Source organism: Gymnoscopelus braueri (genome assembly GCF_963280865.1).
Source record: "Gymnoscopelus braueri genome assembly, chromosome: 7".
In the NCBI taxonomy this organism is placed as follows: Eukaryota; Metazoa; Chordata; class Actinopteri; order Myctophiformes; family Myctophidae; genus Gymnoscopelus; species Gymnoscopelus braueri.
Genome location: NC_137608.1, coordinates 1,625,299 through 1,648,502, shown reverse-complemented (window position 1 = coordinate 1,648,502; position 23,204 = coordinate 1,625,299). Strand labels below are relative to the sequence as shown.

The 23,204-nt window shown below is 40.0% G+C and overlaps 1 protein-coding gene across 2 annotated transcripts; it reads left to right on the top strand.

Moving 5' to 3' along the window:
* The first annotated feature begins 258 nt into the window (after positions 1–258).
* marveld2b (MARVEL domain containing 2b) lies at positions 259–19,010 on the top strand. Of its 2 annotated transcripts, XR_013933368.1 has the most exons (13): positions 259–400; positions 5,528–5,752; positions 6,997–7,119; positions 8,528–8,778; positions 9,859–10,156; positions 10,621–10,725; positions 11,388–11,677; positions 12,631–12,669; positions 14,293–14,462; positions 15,209–15,380; positions 16,126–16,176; positions 16,834–17,120; positions 17,185–19,010. XR_013933368.1 is itself a non-coding variant. In XM_080432069.1 (12 exons), the coding sequence occupies exons 2-12, from the start codon at positions 5,548–5,550 to the stop codon at positions 16,954–16,956; spliced, it is 1,827 nt and encodes a 608-aa protein (XP_080288195.1). In that variant the 5' UTR covers positions 259–400; positions 5,528–5,547; the 3' UTR covers positions 16,957–19,010. The 2 variants fall into 2 exon arrangements, 1 of the variants encoding a protein (XP_080288195.1); XM_080432069.1 differs by having other exon boundaries at positions 16,834–19,010.
* The last annotated feature ends 4,194 nt before the right edge of the window (positions 19,011–23,204 follow it).

The window sequence follows — 23,204 nt, the reverse complement described above, 5'->3', positions numbered from 1 at the left end:
AAAGAAAAAACATCTTGGGAAAAACATATATATATATAAAAAAAATCTTTTTTTTTTGTGAGAAAGTAAAAAACAAAACGGGATTTACCCACGACCCATAAAAAATGGTCCCGCGACCCAAAATGGGGTCGCGACCCTATGGTTGGGAAACAGTGAGAAGCCACACCGCCACCGTCATGGCTTCAGGTTTCACTGCAGCTACGCGTCTCTCCCAGGCAGGTTGAACTGCCCAGGTGAGTTTCACTGCCACTGAGCTCACATCAGTTCACCCCTAACAACGTAGGCCTACATGTTTACTACAATGATCAGATCATCACTATAAACTACACCTGCTGACTGATGTGCGGAAGAAGGAACATTATTATAGGCGGAGAATAAACCCATGAACACTCGACGCCTGGTAAGACCCTTTCATTGTGATCTGATCTGATTGTCTTGCTGTTTGGAGAAGATGCGCCTCGTTTGTTATTATGACAAATAGCCCGATATAGGCTATGTAGTTTAAATGAATAAAACCTCCCTGCATCCCGTCGGTGATGACAATGACTACGATTTCCTCTAAACATACTGTACAGGCTATTTGAAACCAGTATGGCTATAGCCATAACTACAATTCGATCGCCAGCATTAAAACCAGAATCTATTTCAACTGTGAAATCTTTCCATGCAAAATGCTAAAGACTCACAAAATGCTAAAACCCCCAATAGTTTTGTGATCAGCTTATATCAACTGTTACCAATTCATTCGTCTTTAAATGCACCTGTAGGCTACACCTGTTGCCATGTATGAATGAGTGGACCTGGTAGGGCTGCTGAATTACATCAAACGGTTCCAGGGGGTCCCCAGCAAAATTAGTTAATGGCATCAAAATCAGTCAAACCACTTTAACCCTAATGTTTATCGGCTATTTGAAAATAGCCAATCTACAATCTCACAATGTGTCTCAAGGGTGATGCAATACTCTTAGCTTGTAGATCTGCTATTTTCAAAACAAATGGGGGAAAAAAGTAAACATTTTGAATATAAAAAAAAATTAATGACACATCTTGTGTCCTGTTACAAGGTATTTTCAAATGCAGGTCTGTGGCCAAATACATATTAATGTGGTGGTCCTTACATGTAAAGGTTTGAGAACCAATGGTTACTTTAGATGGTGACCGGCTGGTGACCGGCTGGAAGAGTGGGCATCTGAGAAGTCTGGGCACCTCAATGTTAAATTGGCTATTTTATTCCAAAATGTAAAAAAAAAAAAACATATTTATGCTTTTGAAATGACTCTGAAATAAAGTGAAATATTTGAACATGCTAGAACATTTACGTAAAATTTACATTTAAAGCCTAATATTTCATCATTTGCTACAAATTGCTACACAACCTGTGATAGCCAGTCATTATGGCATAAACAATAAGTTGAATGGTAAATGTAGGCCTGATCATGATACCGTGCATGTTCAAAAATCATGTATACTTTACATTTGCCATTTTCAAGAGCAGTCTTTACTTTTTCACATAAAAAAATAAAATAAAACAAAAAATACATACTATAGAGGCTTCCCAGACTTCCCAGGATTCTCATGTGGCCAGTCTTCTTGTAGCCTCGGAAACCCAGGCTTTTTTTTTTGTTACAAAAGAAAAAAAAACTCTTCTTGTATCCAGGTAGACAATCTGGGAACCCAGAGCCAGTGAGAATGAAAAACAGCGCCCTCTGCTGTTTGTACAATCTGTTCTTGAGAGATTACCAGGTAGATGACTGGTTATCTAGAAACCCATCATGTCCTTGATTCAGATCAGCCACTTTTAGTGTTATGTTTATCCATACAGGTGTTGGACCAAGGAGCCAATAAGAGAAAATGTGTCAACATTGTTTGAAAATAGTTATACCAGCTCACAAGCTTGTAGATCTGCTATTTTTGAATAGTCTAAAAGAAAAAAAGAAAAACGATGCATAAAGAGTTTAAAACTATTCCTCATTTTGCTGGGAATTCCCTGGAATTTCAGTGAAAATTAATCGTCAGGTAAAAGTTCATAATCGTGACAGCCCTATCAGTTTCATGCTGTATCGTCGCTGTTGGGAAGACACCTGGTATCTCCAAACTTCAACTTTTTATGTTTCATAATTCATAAATCAATAGCCCTACAGTGTCACACAAAAGTTGTACATTTGCTATTTTGGCTATTTTAGGTGTGTGTCTGGGTTTTATATTGAACCAATGAAAAGTATTAGCAAGAACTTGTGACTAAATAATAACTACATAGGATCCATTGGAACACAGGTTATTTTTTCCTGAAAAGTAACAGTTTTGAACATACAAGGTTTCCACCTGACAGCCTATGTTGTAGGCATAGTACATGCGTGGCGTTCTTATGTGTGAACTTGTGGCCCTTCAAAACGTGGGTAGCCTACAATGCAGTGAGCCACCATGGTGTGCTATCAGATCAAATAGTTCCTGAATCAGTGGCAGAGGGGGAACACAGTGGCTGAGACTTATGGCTCTTTTTGACTCTTTTTCACGACAAAGCTAACCTAGAGCGAACCTCCCTTAACTTTTCCATGCAGACACTTTCCAGAACCTGTGAAGTTATGGTTCTTTTTTTAACGTTTCCATTGTAACCAGAACCACCCCTGAAGGTGGATCGGTCGTACGTCGTCAATCTCGTCATCAAAAAAGCTCATAAAATAAGCGAAAATAAGATACGTTGTGAGATTGTAGATATTCTATTTTTGCAATTTTTTAAGATTTCGGGAATTCTAAGTTCTGGGTTCCCAGAACTTGGGGTAATACTACCTCCTGAGCAGGGCCCAAATGTGAAACCTTATGTGAACCTTATATTTCAGGCCGCGACCGCCCCAAAATAATCCTATTTGAACTGGGGACCCCTCCACCCTGACAAGCACTTGAAATTGTAGGAGTTTAGGCATTACATTTAGTTTGTCTCGGTTCCACAGATAAATATAAGCTTCCACAGATGAATATAAGCTCACAACGCCTCGCATTTTGCAAGGCGTTGTGGGCATGTAGATTGGCTATTTTCAATTATTTTGCCTCTTTCTTAGGTAATGTTTGTTTTTTGGTGCTTTTTATGCCTTTATTATTGATTGGACAGTAGGCTGACAGGAAATGGAGAGAGAGAGATGGGGAGTGACACACAGCAAAGGCCGTCGGGATCGGGACTCGAACCCGCAATGCACTGTCAGGCTACATTGTAGCCTAGGTGCCCGGACCTGACAATTTTGTATTGTATAGTTTGTTGGTTACTTTTCTGACGTAGTAATGGTCTTATTTTTAGAGGTATTAAAAAGGCCTTAAAAGTCCTTCAATTGTCCCTTTAGAAATGTACAGATACCCTGTATACACTTATACTGTACGTTGGTTTGTTTACTGTTGAGTGAGAAAACAATGTTGCACATTAAGCTAATCATCTGGGGACCCCACCAAAATAAAAAAACCTGGGTCCCAGTTTGGGAACCACTGCTGTAGCGTATGGAAACAAATCCAGAACCCATGAAAAATGCTTTACTTCAATCAAAAATACAATTTCCAAGACTTTTCAAGTTCTTCATCAATAGCCGATCTACAAGCTCACAGCGTGTTGCACTACGACGTGAGCTTATACAGTAGATCAGCCATTTTTGAGTATCCAAAGTATAAAATAGATGGGCTGATTTTGCTAGAGACCCCTTTAAATTCAATTCAATTGTCAAATCACAAGTTGTCTCAAGACACTTTATACGTAGAGCAGAGACCCGACATTGTCCCACCCTAAGCAAGCAATTTTTGCGACAGTGGCAACTTAACTGGAAGAAACGTCAGGCAGAGTCAAGGCTCTGGGTGGGCGGCCATCTGGGGGGGGGGGGGGGGGAGATACAAGTATAGTAGCAATCACAATAATAGTAAATATAATAGTGTAAGATAGTATAATATAGTATAACAATAATGTTAGATATATATAATGGTATAAACCCCCTCAAGGACCCCTTCTGGTCCCCGGACCCCACTTGGAGAACCTCTGGCATACCCACCCTGAAGCATGTGAGTGTGGGTGTAGGCTAGGTGTCAGTTGCGTGAGTGTTGTTTTTGGAGGGAGTCGTCCATTGAGATTCCATTCCTATGGTGAACAGTAAGGAATCCATGGTGGCCTCTCATTATAGGATGTTTGTATGCAACACTGCTGTGTGTAGCAGTGGGAGCATTACTGCTGCTTCTGCAACTCTCCAGCAATGTTTGGTTTCATTGAACCTTTAAAGGTTTAATGACATTCACTTTTACACAACATTCAAAGTCTTTGTCCTGGTCCTTCAAAAGTGTACAAAAAGTTTTAAGTGAAAATTCCATTCCAGTGATCAATGGTAGGTGTTTTTCTCTCACATTTCTAAAGCCTTTTCAACTGCAATGAAAAAAGAAATCTTTGCCTGCGGGTGTCGCTGGTGAGGGATTTTGCCTGTCAATCATCGCCTCTGCTCCGCCCCCCCCAAAGGAAAGGATAGGGGAGGGGAGGGGCGAGGAGGAGAGTGGGCGGGATTAATCGACAGTGACCTCACTGTCGAAGGGCCAAGCTCAGATTACTTTTCAGCCTAATTATTCAGAAAACCCCAGACCACAGAAAATCCACTGAATGTTCTAAGTTCAGGTTTTTTGGGTGTAATTGAGGTCATAAAACCCCAAATAAAACATTGAAAATAGAAAAAGTGAAAATGAATGTCATGATACCTTTAAGGTGTCGGTGATAAGATAACCCTTACTTGAAAGTTATCTCTATTTGCATAAGTGGTACAGAAAGTTTTTTTTAAATAACTTAAACCCTATCTCGTTGCTGTTGGGAGGAAACTTATGTCAAAAACCATTCCTTTTTTATTAGTATTAACATTTGAAAATAGTGAAAAAAGCAGAACTACAAGCACACAACACCTCGTAGTGTGATGCGTTGTGTGCTTGTAGATCTGCTATTTTGTGCAACGCTCTTGTGTAACATTAATTTACAAAAAATAAAATAAAAAATGTGGAACTTGGAGATACAAGGTTTCTGCCTGACAACAGTGATATACTCTGCTGTCAGTGTGAGGAACTGTGATGGACCCTGTACCCTTTTAGTCTGTACTTTTTGCTCTCTTTAAAAACATGTTATTATTAAGTGTATTACTGAATGTTGGTGGGTTGTTTTGTATCACAAAACGACAAGAATGAGCTTCTGTCAGAACAGGTATTATTTCAAGGAAGTCTGTTCAGCCTGAACCTGAACCTTTTAAAAGGAGTAAGTCACCCAAAACATGACTTATTTTCTATCAATTCCACAACCCATGAAGCCTTGTGGAGATTGTTTTTGTTTTAGTAGCGTTCCTAAGCCAATAATCTGATGACCGGCGGAGTCTATCCTGAGCAGCCACCCGGTAATGTTTTGGGTGAACTACTCCTTTAATAAATGTACTTGCTTAAAAAAAATTCATGATCAGTACCAGTGTTGCCAGATTGTGAGAGAAACAAGCAACCTCTCTCTCTCCCTCTCTGTCTCTCCCTCCCCCCTCTCCAGGGCAGAGAAGCACCCCCCTCATGTCTTCTGCCAGGTTTGACATAGTGAGGGAGATGCCCCACTATGACCAGGTCCCCGTGGGGTCGCTGTGGCGGGACGAGGAGCCCCTCCCCCCTCGGCCCCTCATGCAGGACGTCCGCGGGCTGGCACTCAGCGCGGACCCCCTGCCCCCTCCCCCTCTGCCGGACCACCCCGCGGTGGGACATACAGACTTCTACCCTCCAGGTATACTACAATTACAATAATGAATAATTATAGGCCTAAGTTATTGTTATCAATACTATATCCAGTGGTGGAAAAAGTACTCAAATGTTTTACTTATGTAAAAATATCAATACTGCAATGTATTATATATAATGTAACGTATGTTTTGTAATAATAATCAAAATCTACAAAGAAACTAGTAACTAAAGTTTGCAAATAATTGTAGTGGAGTAAATGTACAATATGTGCCTCTGAGATATAAGAAAAAAAGAAGTGGAAGTAAAAGTACTGAAAACTGGAAATACTCCAGTAAAGTAAAAATACCTCAAAATTGTACTTAAAGGTAGGGTAAGTGATTTACTTTGGTTAAAATAAGTGTTAAATAGCTCTATATTCTGATAGTACTCTTTGCTATAGAGTGTTTGTTCAGTAAATGGAGTCTCCCATGTCTCTCCAGCTCTTTATTAAACAGAAAATGCATTTTCAGTGCTCTCTCCTGAGTCCTGATTGGCTTAAATGTTGTCACCTACCTGAAAATGTCCTATATTCTGTTTACTAAAGAGCTGGAGAGACCCCTGTGACCGAACACACGCTCTGTAGCAATGATTACTATCAGAATATAGTACTTTAACCTTTTAACAAAAAATTAACAAAAAATATCACTTACCCTACCTTTAAGTACAGTACTTGAGTAACTGTACTTAGTTACTTTACACCTCTGACTATATCATTATATTTTGTCGCTGTCGAGGGGAAATTGTTCTCTCTGTTTGTTTTGTTACTATAAAAAGAAGTCGTGAAAATGGCTGATGAACGCGTTGTGAGCTTGTATATCGGCTATTTTCACAACATTTGTGCAACACTAATTGTATGATGAAGTAGGGCGTTAATTTATGAAAAAATACAAAAAGTTGATATATGGAGATGCAAGGTTTTTGCCTGACAGCAACGATATATTACCAATTATTATAATTATTTTTGAACAATTATCAATTATACATTATTGCTTGATCGTTTACATAAATGTTGAAAAACTCAATATATAAAAAATAGCAGATCTACAACCTCAGAATGCGTTAGGATGCGACACGCTTTGCGCTTGCAGATTGGCTTACATTCAAAGTATACAATTATGAAGTATATGGCCTATTTCATGTTCCAGTGTTCAATGCCAAAAAAACACAATGAAATAGTTAATCGCAATGATTTTGTATGCTAATTTATCGTCATCTAAAAATGTAATAATCGTACCGCCCCACCTCCAGGTGGCACCGGCGCGTCGGCAGAGCGGCTGGACGGCGACTGCGACGGCATGGACATCAAACCAGTTCACCGCTTCGTCCCCAACTCCGTCAAGAACTTCTTCCGTGGCAGCGCGCGCGGCAGTGGTAAGGCCCTGTTAAGGGACCCGCATGCTATCAAATGAGGTGGTCACCCTATCACCCTTTAGGTGATAGAGAGAGCTCTCTCTATCAATCTATCTGTCTATCAGTAATTGGAAGTGATGACACAAACAAATGAGCAGACACAATTGGAACTGGACTTCTATAAAATGTAAGCTGATAAATGGGTACTTCTCCTGATTGGTTGAAGATGTATCCCCTGAGCAAGCAGGCAGGCAGGCTCTATAGAGCATCGCAGTTCCCGCCCCTTCCGGGTTCCACTGCAAAATACTCAATGCATTTTTCCCATTGACATTTCCAAAAATATTTATATCAATTAATTTAAGCCTAGAATCAAGCCATCCAGGGTCCTGGTGAATCATGACCATAAAACGTTTGATTCTGTGAAAAAACTTTTTTGAAAACGGCAAAACAAAGGGTATTTATTAAATATAGTATATCATATAATGAAATATAAAATAAAATAAATCACAGAAAAAAATGTTTTATGGTCATGATTCACCAGGACCCTGGATGGCTTGATTCTAGGCTTAAATTAATTGATATAAATATTTTTGGAAATGTCAATGGGAAAAATGCATTGAGTCTTTTGAAGTGGAACCAGGAAGTGGGCGGGAACTGCGATGCTCTATTAGCTCAATGGTAAACATGGCAGTACTTAAGCAGGAAACAAGGTTCAAATCCGGGGTAGAAGAGGAAAGTTAATTGATAGAAAATAAGTCATTTTGTGGGTAAAGTATTCCTTTAACCCATTTAGACCTAAGTTTTCGGGAAAACTAAAATGTTCTACTCTAAAAAATAACCAGAAAAAAATAATGTTGCCATTATATATAGCATATCGTCTCTGTTGGGTGGAAACCTCATTTGTCCAAAACTGTTACCTTTCAGGATTCAAATTCAAAAATGGCAAAAGTAGCAGATGTACAAGCACGAAACGCGTCTCGTGGATCTGCTACTTTTTAGAAATTAAGCAAATGTGTTTGTACTCAAATCTTTGCTTCTGGGGGTCCCTGGAACAACATATTTTGAGATGGCGGTCCGCGGCCAAATACATATCATTTTGGGGGTCCTTGACATGAAAAAAGTTTGAGAACCACGGATATTACAGCAACATAATTCTTTTCAAAAAACTGTTAGGCTTAAGAAGACATTTGTGTAATCCCCAGAAGCAAAGATTTGAGTTAAAATGTTCGCTTTAGAAAAATATATAGCCTTTTCAAAGATTAACGAAAAATGGCACGATTTTTCAAAAATAGCAGATCTACAAGCTCATAGCGCGGTATGAGCTTGTAGATCAGATTTTTTAATAGCCCAAAGAAAATCAAAAAATGACAGACGAGTTCCCTGATTGAATGGGTTAAGTGGTTAACTACTAATTTCCCGACGGTAACAGGCCTAGGCAGCCAGGGCTGGTCGTTCCCTCCTCCTCCTCCTCCTCCTCCTCTTCCTCCACCCCCTGACTCCCCCGCTCCATCATCGAGGATGGCCATGACCAACCAGACCACGGCGGGGGTGCCCTGCTCGCCCCCAAATTCGGCCCCTCCGTCCCCCTCCCTGCCGGGCTCCTACCTGGACCCGTTCGGGGGCTCCGGTGGCAGCTACAACTCCCGGAAGGAGCACGATGGCCTGCTGCTGGGGGCCGAGGTAAGGCCCTGTCGCCCACTCATAAATAATCGCCCGATCGCAATCATTTGACATAATCACAACAATTTGTTGCATTATCGTCAGTTGAAGTTCCCATTCATTTGTATAACTTCATCTGTACAATGTTTTTTTATTGCGCCTTGTGTTGATGATTTCTTCTGTGTTATTGTATGTCTTTAAATGTCTTGATTAATTGAATACATAGGACCACAATGGAAACTAAATAAAGTAGTCCATCAACCAATCAAAAAATAGATGTAAAAGAGATTTCTTTTGTCAATTGGACTATTCCTGGTAAAATAAAGGTGAAATAAAAAGATGTGAGCTAGCAAATCGTCTGTTTCCGCAATTTTTTTGAACGTTTTGTTTTCTAAAATGATCAAATATGCCCCGTCTTGGCCATAGTATTTTTTTTATTATTGTTAGCGATCATTCGCAGTCATCATTTCTTTGTTTGTAAGTTATTTGTCATATCTGCGCTAAGCCTGAAAGGCAAACAGAAATGTCCTTTTATTTGCGTTCAGAGGTAAAGTAAGAGATGTTTCTTTGTGAAAATAAGTGTTAAATAGCTCTATATTCTGATAATTCATAATTCAGTGCTTGTTCAGTAACAGGCGTCTCCCCATCTCCCCAGCTCTTTTGTAAATGGAAAATACATTTTCATGTCGGGATACCAATCTCGTCCAATCCAGGAGAGAGCTCTCATATGAGATACAGGATGAACAAGTGACGACACAAAGAAGTGAAAGCAGACAAAATTGAAACTCCGGTTCTCTCTCCTGATTCGATGAAATGGGTAACCCACCTGAAAATGTGGGGCTGGAGAGACAGGGAGACCGCTGTTACTGAACATGTTTTGTTCCAGGGACCCCCCAGAAATAAAGATTTGAGTTAAAAATATTTGCTCTAAAAATTATATATATTCAAAGATTGTAAAGCTTTTAAATCTGCTATTTTTGAATAGCCAAAGCATAAAATAATGGTTTAAGTGGTTACACAGATGCGTTCCCGGTTTGAATGAATGGGTTAAACCAACAGCATATCACTTACCCTACCTTTTTAATCGTGCAACCCCACCAGGCCCTGCAGTCCGTGTCGGAGGCGCCCACGGGCCGCTCGGTCATGACCTACGCCGAGCGCATCGAGGACTACAACCTGCGCTACGCCTACCTCAAGTCCTGGGGGGGGCTGCTGCGCATCCTGGCGTCCGTGGAACTGCTGCTGGGCGCCGCCGTCTTCGCCTGCGTGTGCGCGTACGTGCACAAGGACAACGAGTGGTTCAACATGTTCGGCTACAGCCAGCCGCAGCTGTACGGCGGGCTGGGGGGCGGGGCGGCCGCCTACGGCGGCTCCTCCGGGCAGGGCTACCACTACTCGGGTAAAGACTACTCATACACGGTGGCCTAATCGCAGTTTTTTGAGACGATCGCAGTTATGATCAAAGTGGTGTATCGTCAGAATCAGTTCGATTCATCTGGGAAAATTCATATTGGAAAAAATAGCGCAAATAGCTGATCTACGAGCTTAAAGCGCGTCGCGGCGCGTTATGAGCTTGTAGAGCAGCTATTTCTGCTATTATTGAATTTTTTTTTTAAACTATGAAACTATCAAATATATGGCCTGTTTTGGCCACAGTACGTTATTTATTTTGATTATTGCTACCAGTCATTGTCAGTCATTTCGTTGTAGTCTGAAGTTATTTGTCATATCGGCCCTGTGCAATTTTGTGTTTGCGAAGCCTAAACAGACATTTTATTTGTATTGAATATTTTCCCCGCCAATGCCAAGTAAATACAATTAAATGATGACGGCCCTAAAAATGTGATCTAATGTCATCCACAGGCCCCAAAACTCCATTTGTGCTGGTGGTGGCAGGCCTGGTGTGGATCGTCACCATCATCATGTTGGTGATTGGGATGACGATGTACTACCGCGCCATCCTCCTAGGTTGGTATGGTTATGCTTTTTTTTATTTTTCAAATTGACTTTGCAAATTTAGTTTAATTTGTACCTTTTCAAAGGGGTTAGTTTTAGTTTAGTTTGTGCCAGTTTTGTTTTAGGGTTAGTTTATTTTTTCTATCGATGGGGAGATTCAAAAAGTTAAGACAAATAGCAAAATAAATAACAGATCTACAAACTCACAACACATGAGTTTGTAGATCTGCATTTTTTTTTAAACAAACTACAAACATTTTCTCTTATTTTAAGTTGTTTAGTATAGTTGGTTTGTAGTTTATTTAGTTTTAGTTGGTTTGTAAACACACAATACATTTCTTTATTTCAACTCAATGTTAATTTCAGTTTTCGTCATTTTGTTTAGTTTTAGTTAACCACTTAAACCCTCTATGGTTGACCGAAGTCCCTCAGAAAACAGTAAAGACACTAGTACAGAGCCCTGTTATTCTGGGGAAAGCTTCCGCTGAAACTAGCAGATCGACAAGCTCACAACGCATCGCAACGATCTGCTATTTTCTGCGAAAGCTTTCCCCACCATACAGATGCTGGAGTTTAAGTGGTTAAAGGGATAGACTAATCTATCGATTAGTCACCCCATGGAGTTTTGGGGGTGAACTAACCCTTTAACTATAACCGTGCATTCATCCTCCCAGACTCTCCCTGGTGGCCCCTGACGGAGTTTGGCATCAACGTGGCCCTGGGGGTCCTCTATCTGTCGGCGTCCATCATGTACGTGCGGGACACCACGCGCGGCGGCCTCTGCAACTTCCCCGTCTTCAACAACGGCGTCAACGGCGCCTTCTGCCGCACGGAGGCGGGCCAGAATGCGGCCATCGTCTTCCTCTTCGTCACCACGCTGCTGTACTTTGTGGGCGCCGCCGTGTGTCTGAAGCTGTGGCGGCACGAGGCGGCGCGCATGAGGAGAGAGGCGCTGGCACTGGAGGTCAAGAACACACACACACACACACACACACACACACACACACACACACACACACAGTGGTGGAAAAAGTACTAACATTTTTTACTTAAGTGAAAGTATACATTTTGCAATGTAGAAACGAGTAAAAGTCCGGAATTCAAAAATGTGCTTGAGTCACCTCGCGACTGTTGTCTGTCTGTGGGTTTTGTAAATATTGAACCAATGAAAAGTATTAACAAGAGCTTGTGAGTTGTGACTAAAAAATAACTACGTTGGATCCATTGGAACACCATTTCAGTTTTGGACATATTCGGTTTTTAAGTCTGGCGTCGTTTTGTAGTCCGACGTCACTTCAGGGTCCAAGAGGCACCAAGCGCCGTCCACTCTTCATTGTAAACAAACATGTCGGAACCCGTAAATCTTTTTACAATTACCTGCTTTTTCAGAAAGGAACCATTGAGGGTTAAAAAGGGTCTTAATGCTAATATCACAGACAGTAAAAAGTAGGCTAATATATGTATTTATATACATATTTATTTATATTATTATTTATCATTAATATTATATTATTTATTTTTTGATATTTATTTATATATACAGTATATATTTATATATATACATACAAATAAAATTATGATTTCCTCTTCTCTTTGTCGTTGCCAGGAAAGCGGTAGAATGACACTTTAGTTGTTATTTTAGTCTCAGATCTGTTAATACAGCGAGAGACACAGCACTGCTCATATTGGCAGAACACACACTTGGACCCGGAAGTTGTTCTGACGGGGCACAACGTCACGGTTGAGGTTTCCACCCGACAACATAAATAGTTAAATTCACAAACTGATCATTGAAGACATACAGTATACAGTCATACAGTATACAGTCATGCAAACTGTGTTTTCCACTCACTGTAACTGAACTGTTATTGTAACTTGATTTGTTCTTTTGTGTCTCTCCTATCATGGACATCTTAGATGAAAACCATTGGATCGTCTGTACTACCTCTGTCTGTTGTAAGTGTTAATGGCTCATGTCATGTATTATTTTCCATCATCATCATCGTCTTTCGGCTAATTCCCATCAGGTGCATGGTGTTACAGTGACATTGGTGACCTTCTGAAATATCTAACCGTCTTGTTTACTTCACATAACATCAATGTCCGAACATAAATCTCTGCCGTTTGTTAATTAACAGAGTTAAACCTAGTGGCATTTAGGCCACGTATTGCAAGACCTCACCTTAATGTGTGTTATGTGAAGTCCACAAGATGGTCACATATTTTGGCAGGTCACCAATTTCACTGTACTGTAACTCTGTGCTGAAAGATGGAGGAGGCTCTATTGGGATTTGGCTAATCATGGACATAACTAAGTACAGTTACTTGAGTACTGTATTTACAGTAAGTACATTCTTGGAATATTTGGGTTTTGCCACTACATTTCAAGGAAGGGACTCTTGGGGCCCAAACTTACAAAAATACATTATGAATTAACCACTTAAAACCCCATTTCAAATATAGTGAACATAGTCTATCTACAAGCTCAAAGTGCATTGTGAGCTTGTAGATCTGCTATTTTCACACAATACTTTTAGAAAATCGGGAAATGTTAGATTATTATTATTTATTTTTTTGGAAATTTTCAAAATTTCAATAGAGCAATGCATTGATATTAACAAGAAAATGGACTTCGTAATTTGCGCTTTTGAATACCTTAGTATTGAATACATGAGTATTTACTTGAGTATAGACTTTGTCCACCACTCTTGGCACAGTATGTCGGACTCTCTTTTCCCTGTGTTTCGCCCAGGTGGGCGTGGTTTTGAGCTTAGGTTTAGGCATCGTTTCTGGGAGGTTAGGGTTAGGCATAGTGTTTGTGAGGTTAATGTTAGGGTTAGGCATGGTGTTTGTGAGGTTAATGTTAGGGTTAGGCATGGTGTTTGTGAGGTTAGGTTTAGGCATAGTTTGGTTAAGAGTGAGGTTAAAAGTTAGGGTTTAGACCAGGGTCTTCAACAGGGGGTCTGGGACCCCTAGGAGGTACTACAGGGGGTCCAGCACCAAATCATTGTCTGATAGGAACTTAGTTTTTTACATTTTAACTTGAACCCTAGCATCCTTATTCTAAGGACATCCTTAGCCGAATATAGCCGATTTACAAGCTCACAACGCCTCGCAGCGCAAGGCATTGTGAGCTTGTAGATCGGCTAAAGAGAGGGGGAAAAAGAGCAGACTAAGTTATTGACAGTTTAAGTGGTTAAATGTCTGAAAATACACAGTAACATGAATCCAACATCTATGAAAAGCTTTAATCTGCGACACAATTATATGCAATATATAGCGGGGGTCCCTGTTTCATCTCTCTCTCAGAGAGGGGGTCCTTGGGCTGAAGACGTTGAAAACCCCTGGTTTAGACATATAACCACGCCCAACTGTGGGGGGACGCTGTGGGCGCTGGGGGCGTGTTCTCTCCTCTGCGTCATCAGTGCCCATACCCTAGGTGGGGTTGGCGAAAGGGCCTTTCTGTGTGGAGTTTGCATGTTCTCCCTTGTCCCCTAGGGTAGGTACCCTCACAAAAACATGCAGTAATCCTGTGGCTCATGCATGTTGGGGTGCTGTCTGTGTCCTCCCATGATGCAGCTGGGTGCAGGCTCCAGGGCGTCGGAGCAGACTCCTCTCCCCACCGTCCGGTCCGAGATCCTGGATGAACAGCTGATGTCCGCGGCTCCTCCCCTGGAACCTCAGATCCTACGCGGTCACATCCCCGCCGGACACATCCCCAAACCTGTCATCATAGCTGACTATGTGGCGTGAGTACTACTACGCGCCAAATCTTTAACCACTTGTACCCTAGCATCCCTATCGACGAATCCACCGAGCGCTCCCCTGGCGCAATCATAACTGCAGAATGCACACCGCAGCAGGAGTCTGACACCGCAGCGCTCTGTGGATTCATCTATAGCAGTAGTTCTCAAACTTTTTCATGTCAAGGACCCCCAAATGTATTTTGCCGTGGAACCCCATCTGAAAATGTTTTGTGAATGTCTTGTGAGCTTGTAGATCTGCTATTTTTGAATGGCCAACTTATAAATGGAAAAAGTGGTGAAAAGGATTATGATGCTATATTAAATACTTTTTTTAACACTTTGAGAACCAATTTCCTATAAGGGGGAACATTTGCAGAAAATACCAGAAAAGCTCACAATTGTGAGCTTACAGTTAGGTGACCAGTCCTATACACAAATCCACCTTTTAACTTCCACAATCCACATGATCAAAACCATTGGTGTTGTGTGCCGCGTTCTGTTTGTGTGACATGCATGATGCAAAGGTTTTGAAAGTGAAACTGGTCAAAGTCACTGGCCACCTACTGTAGGCCACAGAAGTCCCTTCATGCATTCTTTTTGCATACCGTATGGCGTATGTGTTATAATAAATATGAAATATTAACTTGACCCGGGACATCCAGTTGGGCCAAATGGACCCTTACGGGTCTGTAACTCTGACAGTGTACAAATGGAAACAAACTAGTATTTCCTGTGTGTCCACACTACAGGAAGTACCCCAGCATCCACAGTGACGAGGAGAGGGACCAGTATAAGGCTGTGTTTAATGACCAGTATGCAGAGTACAAGGAGCTGCATGCCGAGGTACAGGTGATGGCCAAGAGGTTTGAGGAGATGGACGAAATGATGCAGAACCTGCCCGGCCGACCCTCCAGCCAAATGGTACACACACACACACACGCACACTAGGGGTGGGACGATATGGGTACCTCACGATACGATATATATCACGATATTAGGCCCACGATAACAATATATATCACGATATTCGACGATATTCGATATATTGCGATATCACGATATTCAATATATATTGCAAGAAATTTCACCAACGATATATCACGATATCTGAAAATATCGATATATTGCGATATCACGATATATTGCATGAAATTTCACCAACGATATATCACGATAGTCCTTGTATTCAATTCATAAACACATAAAATAGCACCAAACAGTTCAAAATCATCATTACACAAATACAGAGTAGGAAAAACAACGTATCACAAACATAAAAAAAGATATATATATATATATATATATTTTTATATATATATTTTTCGGCAGTATATCGATAAAGTATCGCGATATATCGCGATATCGATATATCGTCCCACCCCTAACGCACACGCACACGCACACACACACACACACACACACACACACACACACACACACACACACACACACGTTTGTAATATATGCTTGTGAGGGCATCAATAACATTCTAGGATGGTGGTTTTATGAATGGCATTTTTACAAATTTAAAGCCATTTTTTAAACCTACATCTAAAACCAGTAGTGGCGGAACAAGTAAAAGCTGGGCCGGGGGCAGAGCGCATGAACACACACACACACGCACACGCACACACACAGTTTTTTTGACAGCAGTTTTATCTTACAGGAGAAGGAACGCATCAACGGCATTTTACTGGAGTATAAGAAAAAGAAAGCTGTAAGTATTGATACTATCCTCTGCTCAATGGTCCAATGAAACGCTTAAACAACGAGCACAGCTCCTTCAAGTATACTGCTTGTTATCATTTTTCTCCATTTATGTTTAAATATATTTGCAAGGGATCCTCCTATGAGTCATCAATTATATTACGACATGTCCGGAATAGGGATGCTAGGGTTCATGTAGGTTAACCACTTGACCCTAGCATCCATATTCTGAGGGGGAGCATTAGTCCAAAAGGCTACAAGCTCACAACGTGTCGCAAAACGTGACACGTTTTGAGCTTGTAGATCGGCTCTTTTGGGGCGAAGAGATTTGGTGTAGACCGAAAAAAGCAGTCCAAGGACGGAGCCAACTCAGTTGCCAGTTTACTGAGTCTAGAGGGTTTAAGATACAATGGTTCCCAAACTGGGGATCCCCAGATGATTAGCTTAATTAACATTGTTTTCTCACTCAACAGAAAACAAACCAAAATACAGTATAAATGTTAACAGGGTATCTGCACATTTATAAAGTGACAATTTAATGACTTAAGACCCTTTTAATACCAAATTGGTCAACCAAAAAGGTCCCTAGTTCAAGTATGATTAAATTTTGCGGGGTCGCGGCCTGAAAAGTTTGGTAACCCTTGGTGTAATACATGTTTCTCCTCAGGACCCAACCTATGTGGAGAAGAGGGAGAGGTGTGACTACCTGAAGAGCAAACTGTCCCACATCAAACAGAAGATCCAGGAATACAACAAGGTGGCCGACTGGAGCGATGGCTTCAGCAGCTAAACCCCTTCCATCATGTCACGTTCATTTATTCCACTGTGAAACCTAGAGACATCAAGGGACGCCTTCTAAGAGCCCCAGTTAGCCAAGGGATATCTTTTAAAGGCCCTAGTTGGTCAAGGGACATCTTTTAAAGACCCTAGTTAACGAAGGGACATCTTTTAAAGGCCCTAGTTAGCCAAAGGGACATCTTTTAAAGGCCCTAGTTAGCCAAAGGGACATCTTTTAAAGGCCCTAGTTAACCAAGGGACACCTTTTAAAAGCCTTAGTTAGCCAAAGGGACATCTTTTAAAAGCCCTAGTTTAGCCAAAGGGACATCTTTTTAAAGCCCCAGTTAGCCAAAGGAACACTGGACTCTTCCAAGCGTCTTACTCCTGTCTGGCGGCTGTAACATGACAGAAAGAATCAGCAACACACTGAGACCAGCGGTGAGAGGAATGTCAGCCAAATGCTTCAAATATTCATACACCGCGACTGTACAGTGCAACGATATGTCTTCGTGATGTAGGGGTGGGACCACATGAAAGTGTAATGTCGCGATTATCGTGGCCAAAATAATTGCGATTCACGATATTATCACAATGATCAAAATATGCTTAAAACTCTTAAAATGCCACTTTTGTTAACCTCTTCCTCAGCATCCATATTCTGGGGGGCACATTAGCCAAAAATAGCAGCTCTACAAGCTCACAATATGTCGTATTGTGAGGTTATAGATCTGCTATTTTTGGTGAATAGATTTTATGTCACGATAAACTATTATATTGCGATAAACGATAGCGATTATTGTCCCATCCCTACTATAATGTGACCATCTTTTTCATGACCTTTATTTATACAGGGTAGTATGCCCTGCTTCACACTCAAGTGTTTTATTTTAAATGACACTTAAAAGAGTATTTTATTTTATTTTATTTTGAAAGTGCTTTTGCTGTTGGCCAGGCCTCCTTTGTAAAACCAGAGATTGTTTCACTGGGACATCTTAGAATAAAATGAAGGTTAAATTCACAGTAACGACCTCGGTCTCAAATGAGTAGCACTAAAACCTTAGCTAAACACTACAGTAGGTTAGCATAGAGCCATGGTAATCTCTCAAGACAGATTCTGAAAAGGGAAGAAAAAAACGTTTCTATTTCTTTTACCGTATGGGTTCCCAGATTGGAGCCATGGCAACAATGAACAAGATAAGTCATGTTTATACTCATATTTAAATCTCCTGTGTGAGGCATTTTCGGTCAGTTAGACTAGTTTTTGTAGTCACTGGATTATCAAATTGTTGCATGGTAGTTATTCTAATAAAAGCTAAGATCACTGGTCTTCCCCTGCTAGGTTTCCATACTCTTTTTGCATCATTTCTTGACATCTTTGTAATGTTTTGGGGGCAGTGATTGATTGTACAATCATGTTGTCTCTTGTCTGTGGGTGGCATGTGGTCTCCTCTGCACTGCAAATAGCATGTATAGCAATGATTCTCAACCTGTGGGCCGTGAGGATATTGTAAGTGGCCACCCAAATAATTGGCAAAACACAAACATTTTAATATATCATTAATATTAAAATACAAAAAAAAGTCATATTTTTTTCTGTAACATCTGTTTTCATTGTGCCACTGAAGTAAAATTATTCTACGTTAGGTCATTGACGCACGGACACAATCGATTGGTCTCTGTCTGTCTCTCATGCCCGTGCGCACACACACACGAAGGGCTTTGCAGAAACTTCAGAACTAGCTAGACAAATTACTCCTAATGCTCTTGGATAGTTGAAATGGGTTAAATACTGTAGGTTTAAATGTATTTTCTATGTATGTACTTTTATACTTTAGATAATTTGAATATGATTACCCAATAGTGCCATAATTATGATTTTTGTTCTACAATGTGAATCCAAAACCTGCTGTTCATATTCTTGTTGCTCAGGCCGTACTTTTATAATGTACATTTATTTTGTTTGTTGTATTTTTTTGTTTTTATTGTTGATTTTTACTTGTTAGAATACTGAATTGTTTACAGTTGTTATAGGCACTGTTGCTTTGACAATGAACTGCCTTTTCACAGCTTGCTGTTTGGTCTTCATTTTCATAAGGTGATCTTTCTCTGATAGTTGATCCTTCACTGCTGTTTGTCACTATGTTTGTCTGTCTACAGTGTACAGTATACATAGACTATATCTTTTTTTGTTTCAAAAAGTAGGCAGTAATCATTTCCAAGGAGTGTTTGTTCAGTAAAAGGGGTCTCTCTGTATATCCAGCCATTTAGGAAAACAGAGGATACATTTATGCCAGGATATCAATTCCATCCATTCAAGAGAGAGAACCCCACAACATACTTCATCAGCTTTGATGTTCCAGTTCCAATTTTGTCTGCTCATTATTTTTTGGTTTCATCACTTCCGTTTTCTCTCTCCTGATTGGACATACGCCATAAAGCTATTCCAGATACTTTTATGATTGTAATTTATGGCTTTTGTGGTATAAACGAGAGGTTCTCAGTGGTAGACAAATTATACATACTCCTGGTCAAATATTACTCAACTACAAGTGAATGTTGAATGTGAATGTCTCGAGTTAAAGTACTTGTGCGTGTAGATTGGTCGAAAGCACAATATTTGTCTTTAAATCAGAATGTACTTTATTGTCACATCAGAGGTTTGTACGTTTTTTTTGTGATCAAGTTTTTTTATTTAAAGGTAGGGTAAGTGATTTGCTTTGGTTAAAATAAGTGTTAAATAGCTCTATATTCTGATAGTACTCATTGCTATAGTGTTTGTTCAGTAAAAGGAGTCTCCTTGTCTCTCCAGCTCTTTATAAAACAGAAAAAGCATTTTCGTTTCAGTTTCAGTTTAATTTCCAATTTTATCCAACCAGGACAGAGAACTCAATCAGGATATAGATTAAACAAGTGAAATTGGAAGTGATGACACTAAGAAATGAGCAGACAAAATTGGAACTGAAACACTATACAAATTAAGCTTAAAAATTGGTACTTTCTCCTGATTGGCTGAGATTTTGACACCTACCGAATAATGTATTTTCTGTTTATTAAAGAGCTGGAGAGACAGGGAGACATCTGTTACTGAAAAAAACACTCTATAGCAATGATTACTATCAGAATATAGTATTTTAACCTTTTAACAAAATACTTTTTGTTTTAACCACAAAATATCACTTACCCTCCCTTTAATTTTGTTTTCATAGCTGGAGGATTGAACAAGCATGTCAGCTGCACAGTACTACTGCCATGATTTGGCAATTCCAATGTATATTTGAACTGCCCAACAAGGGGTTCTTATTTGTCCCTCCAGTTAAGAATTTCCCCTACTCCCCACCCTACATGGCCCACAGGTTGAAAAAGCATAGAAAGGACAAATAAATTAGTATATCAAGTAAATACGGCAAAAAAACCCAAATCAAATACAGGTACAAAACCGCTGGAAAAAGAAAAGGAAAGAGATAATAAGTATGTATGATGTTAATAGCATGATTTACGTTTCTCCAGTGCTGTGGCTAAGATATCAAGCATGTTTTCTTTTGCCCCATTGGTTCGAGCTATAGAGAGTTCCAAAGAGATCATGTCCATTAGTGCGAAGATCCATTGTGAAACATCTAGTTTATGGGGAGGTTTCCATCTTAGGACCAGCAGCTTTTTTGCAGCTGTCAGCCCTAAGAGCAAGAGTCTTCTTTGTGGCATCGTCAACCCGATCGCTGAATCATCATTCAACATTAAAATATTAGGCAAGAGGGGAATAAGAATTCCCATTACCTCAGATAGTACTTGTGAAACTCTGAACCAAAAGTAATTCACATCTGGACACTCCCACATCATGTGCATATATGTTCCCAGTTTGTTATTGTTACATAGTATGCAAATGGAAGTTGTACAGAGCTGGAGTTGAAAATGTTACACAATTACAACTCAACATTTTGAGTTGTAATTAGTTATAATTTCGTGATGAGAGAGACACATTTTCCCAAACTCTTTTCCAAATGACCGACTACTGCCAATTTTTTAAGTCAACATTCCAGACCGTAGACACACCCATTGGCGGGCATGTGGATTCTCTCAACTTCTTATACAAATAAGACACAAAACCCTCACATTTAGGAACACTAGTTATATGATTAAAGAGTGTATGTACAGGTAGAGCATTTTTCCACAGAACCCCCTGTGCTTGAATGACTGCCCTTAATTGTAAATAAAAAAAGAAAGAAAATGATGGTAAACCATAACTGTTCTTGAGATCGTCAAATGATCTTACACCCTCATTATTAAATACATCAGAAAAAGTATGGATGCCGCAGCTGGACCAAGATGGAAAGACCAAGGGTTTGCGCTCCAAGCACAATGACATATTTTTAAAGATTGGTGTATGTGTATGCCATCTGACATTCCACTTTCCAATTTTTTCAGCTTGCTGCCCATATGTAAATAGGGTGAGATATGATAGGGCCAAATTTTGACTGGCAGCATCTTTTGGACAAACCACTAAACAGAACTTCATTTAATTTGTAGGGGGTAATTATACTTCGTTCCATCATAAGCCATGGGATATTCTCTTCTTGGGAAAACCATCTAACAAGTGAGCGAATGGCAAAAGATATGTGATATAACTCAACATTTGGTAATTCAAATCCGAGAGGAGGTTTATAGGTGACATATTTTTTTCATAGAAGCTCGATCATTTTGTAGCATTTTATGAGAAGGTAGAGGATAGATGGATACCTTTAATGATGTCATGGGGGAAATTAAGGGGGTCCCCAGCTAATTGTGATACAACATCACAATCATTTTAACCACTTTATACATTTACACGTTGGCTCTTCAAAAATAGCAGATGTAAGCGCTGCAAGCTTGTACAGCTGCTATTAAAAAAAAATATATATATATTTTTTAATACTAATCTTCTCTTCTGGGGGTTCCTGGCACAAAACAGAAGGGGGTCCGCGGCCAAATACATATCAATTTGGGGGGTCCTTGTCCTTGACACAAAAAAAGTTTTAGAAACCCTGGTGTACATTAAAGCATGTGTTCCCAAACGTTTTAACTCAAGACCCAAAAGAGAAATTAGATGTTTGCCTGAAACCCAAACTAGTGAAAAGAGCAGATCTACAAGCTCACCAGTAGCTTATAGATCTGCTGTTTTCACTACTACTTAAACTTTTCCTTCATTAACTACTTTAGAAAAATGTTGAATTGTTGAATTGATGAAAAGTTGTGATTTCTTTGTTTAAACTTTTTTTTTAAATAATATATATATACTTTTGAATATAGGAAAAGAAAAAAGGGGGATATTTACTCGCGACCCATAAAAACTTGTTCCGTGACCCAAACATGGGTCCTGACCCCCAGCTTGGGAAACGGTGCATTAAAAGCACCTGCACATTACTCCAGTTCACATGGTGCCACTCCACCTGTTATGCTAAAACCATGGTAAAATGGCTGCTATTGTATAGCCTGCAGCAGGAGGACCGGTTTAGTGGCTGATGTGTAAACTCTTTCTTTTCAAAGCATACAGAGTCATGTTACACAACTTGTCTCTCGTGCCCCCTGGGCGTCGCTTGACACAGCAGTATGTTGTAGTAATGGATGACATGGAACGCTTAAAGAGAACAGGGACACACAAGTTATTTTGCACATTAATATTTGTATAAGGTCCAGTCGTGAATAATACCGTGACAATAATCATTAGTTATATAGTTGTTTATTTAAAAATGAGAATAATTTTAGATTGTTGTCCGGTGTGCTGGTTCACTAATTGTACTATAGGCCTATGGTCAAAGCCTAATTTAAAGGTGCAGTAAGTGATATTGTTGTTAGTGTTAAATAGCTCTTTACAGTAGTTGTTCATTAACAGGGCTCTCCCCGTCTCTCCAGCTCTTTATTAAACAGAAAATGTATTGTCAGGTTGGTATACCATTTATATCCAATCAGGAGAGAAACCTCATACAGGATAGGATAAACAAGAGAAATTGGAAGTGATGAAACAAAATAAATGAGCAGACAAATTTTAAATTGAAACAAAATAAATGGGGAGTGTCTGGAATTGGACGGAATTGCTGGCCCATCTGAAAATGTGTTTTCAGTTTATAAAGATCTGGAGAGAAGGGGAGACCCCTGTTACTGAACACTATATAGCAGGGGTCTTCAGTAGAGGGTCTGGGACCCCTAGGGGGTCCTCAGAGTTACTACAGGGGGGCCACCCAATGGTTGTGTGATAGGAACGTTTATTTTTACATTAACCACTTGAACCCT